Source organism: Antedon bifida, chromosome 2 (assembly GCF_963402885.1).
Source record: "Antedon bifida chromosome 2, ecAntBifi1.1, whole genome shotgun sequence".
In the NCBI taxonomy this organism is placed as follows: Eukaryota; Metazoa; Echinodermata; class Crinoidea; order Comatulida; family Antedonidae; genus Antedon; species Antedon bifida.
In genome coordinates, this window is record NC_136227.1 from 23,625,123 (window position 1) to 23,628,203 (window position 3,081).

Consider the following 3,081-nt stretch of genomic DNA (forward strand, 5'->3'; position numbering starts at 1 on the left):
GGAAATCAGCCACCGTATTTTTTACACTGTGTAAATGATCAATAACGGAATGCGCCAAAGGAATATACAGGTATGCGGTTTAGAACTAATGTTCTTGGCCCTGTCAATTATATTCATGAAATGTATTATTTGAAACTCGTACTTACTTTTTTAATACCTTATTCATTTGTTTTATTATTGATTGAAAGAAAGAAAATAAATGTTTACGTTGAATTGAATTGAATTGAAAAAACTTAAAACTATTTCAATCAACTATAACAGGGACAGTTTTAGTTTTTTGGACTCATTTTAAGACAAGTTTCTCCATCGGAAGTAGGCCTAATTCCCAGTGTGCTAATTTTAGTTGACTACATTAATCATCGTGTCTATTTATTTGTTTCTGAAAATGACAATGTATTTATAGTCCTGCGGTACGTACATTTGAAATCTCCAGTTTTTTCACGCTGAAATTAATGTGTATTCGAGAACCATCTAGTATATAAAACTAAAGATAACTTCTTAACTCTTAAGACTGAATTTTAAAAAAATTACAAAATGCATTACGATTTATTTACATTATTCGGCTTATTGTTTCCGGGATTACCCTTGCCTATAAATTGTATATTGTTTCTCTTCGGACATTCAACTTGCCAACATTAGTGTACAGTAGAGGGTGTATCTAAAAACCTTGGTGTTCTATGTCACACGGACATGTGTTGTCGTACCTGTCTTTTATACAATGGTGATGAGAAGAAAATAAGGTTGCCCCCTACGAAAGACAAACACAATTATGACCATTCTTATTATTTTTATTTACAGTGCCTACCAAATGCATCATATGTTTCGAATATCGATGGTGTAAAAAGTGCTGACAGTGACGTTCCGACGGATAAGATTGCATCAAATGTATTCGACAATATATTCGGCAGTGTTCTCCCCAGGCCTTTGAAGCGTCACTGTACCGGTATTCTGGCTAGCTGGCAGTTTCGTTGAGCGTGAAAAAATATCGCCACCCGTATTATTCATGATTTATATACCATATATGAACAAAAGTGCTTTATAAGTGCAAACAAAAATAAATTATCATTATTTTCATTATATTAGATTCTAATGTTGAGGAGAGACCTGTATTAAATTGGAACAACATGAATTTTTCAACATGCAATGAAGAAAATGAAAATGCAGATTAAGACGATTCAGTATTTGAGAGAGGTATGCATGTACTCATTTATTTTTTTTTTTTTTATAACTAAGAATTAGTACTTTTATGAAGAAGAATCACATAAAATTAAAAAGTAGCAGGTGCGAAAGGGAACTAGCCGCAGTAATTTACAGTTAAAACATTTTACGTTTTTTAAATTTGTTTAAGATTGTTTACGCTTGACTGGTCGCCACGTTGGTCATCTGTCTCCAAGATAGACTTGGTTTCCATGTAACAAAAATATCGCTAGCCTGAGGGCCTCTAGCTCTAGCTAGGCCTAGTTGTATACTCATACTGTACAGTATAGTTATATACTTCAGAGAGTATTATAAAGCATATGGTTATCTATCCAGGCCTACAGTCTACTACTCATAATCTGAAGCAATATTTAGACGTTTCAATAAGAAATTACATACCATGCTTACATTAAATAAATTCATCTGGTTCCAAATAATATTTTTGTGGATTTTTACTTTTATGTTGAACCAAAGAAACGATAAGGAATATATTACCTTCGTGACGTTTCGCCGACAATCTGTCAGCTGCTTCAGACTAAAGCCTGGGTTGGAATGGTCTGGTTTTTTGTAAGTGACGCTGAACAGCGCCACCAGCCGTCTGGTTGGTATTGACGGTAGAGCGTCTCCGCTGGCCCCCTCCTGCTTCAACTTTTTCCAGCAAACTATCATATGTATGTGGGAGGTCATACCCACCAATGTCTCTGTTGATATTATGTGGTCTTTTTCTTATGCAGATAGATTCTTTTATCTTTCTTTTGTCTGTCTGTGCTTCTTTTTCAATAACTCTCGCATTCCAATTTGGAATATGGTCATTCCCTATAGCGTGGTCAGTTATGGCTGACTTATGTAAAACCTGGGACGAAGAATTTCTATTTGCACGTGTTCTAACTACTTGGTTGTGTGTTGATACGTCTTTTTTATGTTCCCCAATTCTTGTATTCAGTGCCCTTCCGGTCTCTCCTATATATACTTTCTCACAGTTTAGACAGTTCACTTCGTATATAACTCCGCACATGTCTTCCGTTTTTATTCTATCTTTTGGGTGGACCAGTCCATTCTTTAATTTATTACTTGGAATGAAGAAAGTGTTCACTTTGTGCTTAGAAAAAGTGCGTCGAATCTTTTCAGAAATTCCGTGTATGTATGGGATACCTATGTGAGCTTTCATCTTCTCCATTTCCTTTCTTTGGCGTTCTTCTGGTTTGTTTTTTGACTTTTGTTCTTTTCTCTTGTTTACGACTCTGTCTATTGACCATTTTGGATAGTTACAAATTTTCAATGCTTTTCTAATGTGTTCCAACTCATGTTTTTTATCTTTCTCTTCACTAACAATTGTGTCTGCTCTATTCACTAACGTGTTAGCGTGGTTAACACGTTAGTGAATAGAGCAGACACAATTGTTAGTGAAGAGAAAGATAAAAAACATGAGTTGGAACACATTAGAAAAGCATTGAAAATTTGTAACTATCCAAAATGGTCAGTAGACAGAGTCGTAAACAAGAGAAAAGAACAAAAGTCAAAAAACAAACCAGAAGAACGCCAAAGAAAGGAAATGGAGAAGATGAAAGCTCACATAGGTATCCCATACATACACGGAATTTCTGAAAAGATTCGACGCACTTTTTCTAAGCACAAAGTGAACACTTTCTTCATTCCAAGTAATAAATTAAAGAATGGACTGGTCCACCCAAAAGATAGAATAAAAACGGAAGACATGTGCGGAGTTATATACGAAGTGAACTGTCTAAACTGTGAGAAAGTATATATAGGAGAGACCGGAAGGGCACTGAATACAAGAATTGGGGAACATAAAAAAGACGTATCAACACACAACCAAGTAGTTAGAACACGTGCAAATAGAAATTCTTCGTCCCAGGTTTTACA

The 3,081-nt window shown here is 35.2% G+C and overlaps 1 protein-coding gene across 1 annotated transcript; it reads right to left on the reverse strand.

The window, feature by feature from the left end:
* Positions 1-1,732: 1,732 nt before the first annotated feature.
* LOC144835517 (uncharacterized) lies at positions 1,733-2,374 on the reverse strand. The gene has a single exon (XM_078690599.1). The coding sequence runs from the start codon at positions 2,372-2,374 to the stop codon at positions 1,733-1,735; it is 642 nt and encodes a 213-aa protein (XP_078546725.1).
* Between the last annotated feature and the right edge of the window lie 707 nt (positions 2,375-3,081).

Coding starts and splice junctions, on each gene's coding strand:
- LOC144835517 (XM_078690599.1), bottom strand. CDS start 2,374: ATGGAGAAGATGAAAGCTCACATAGGTATCCCATACATACACGGAATT.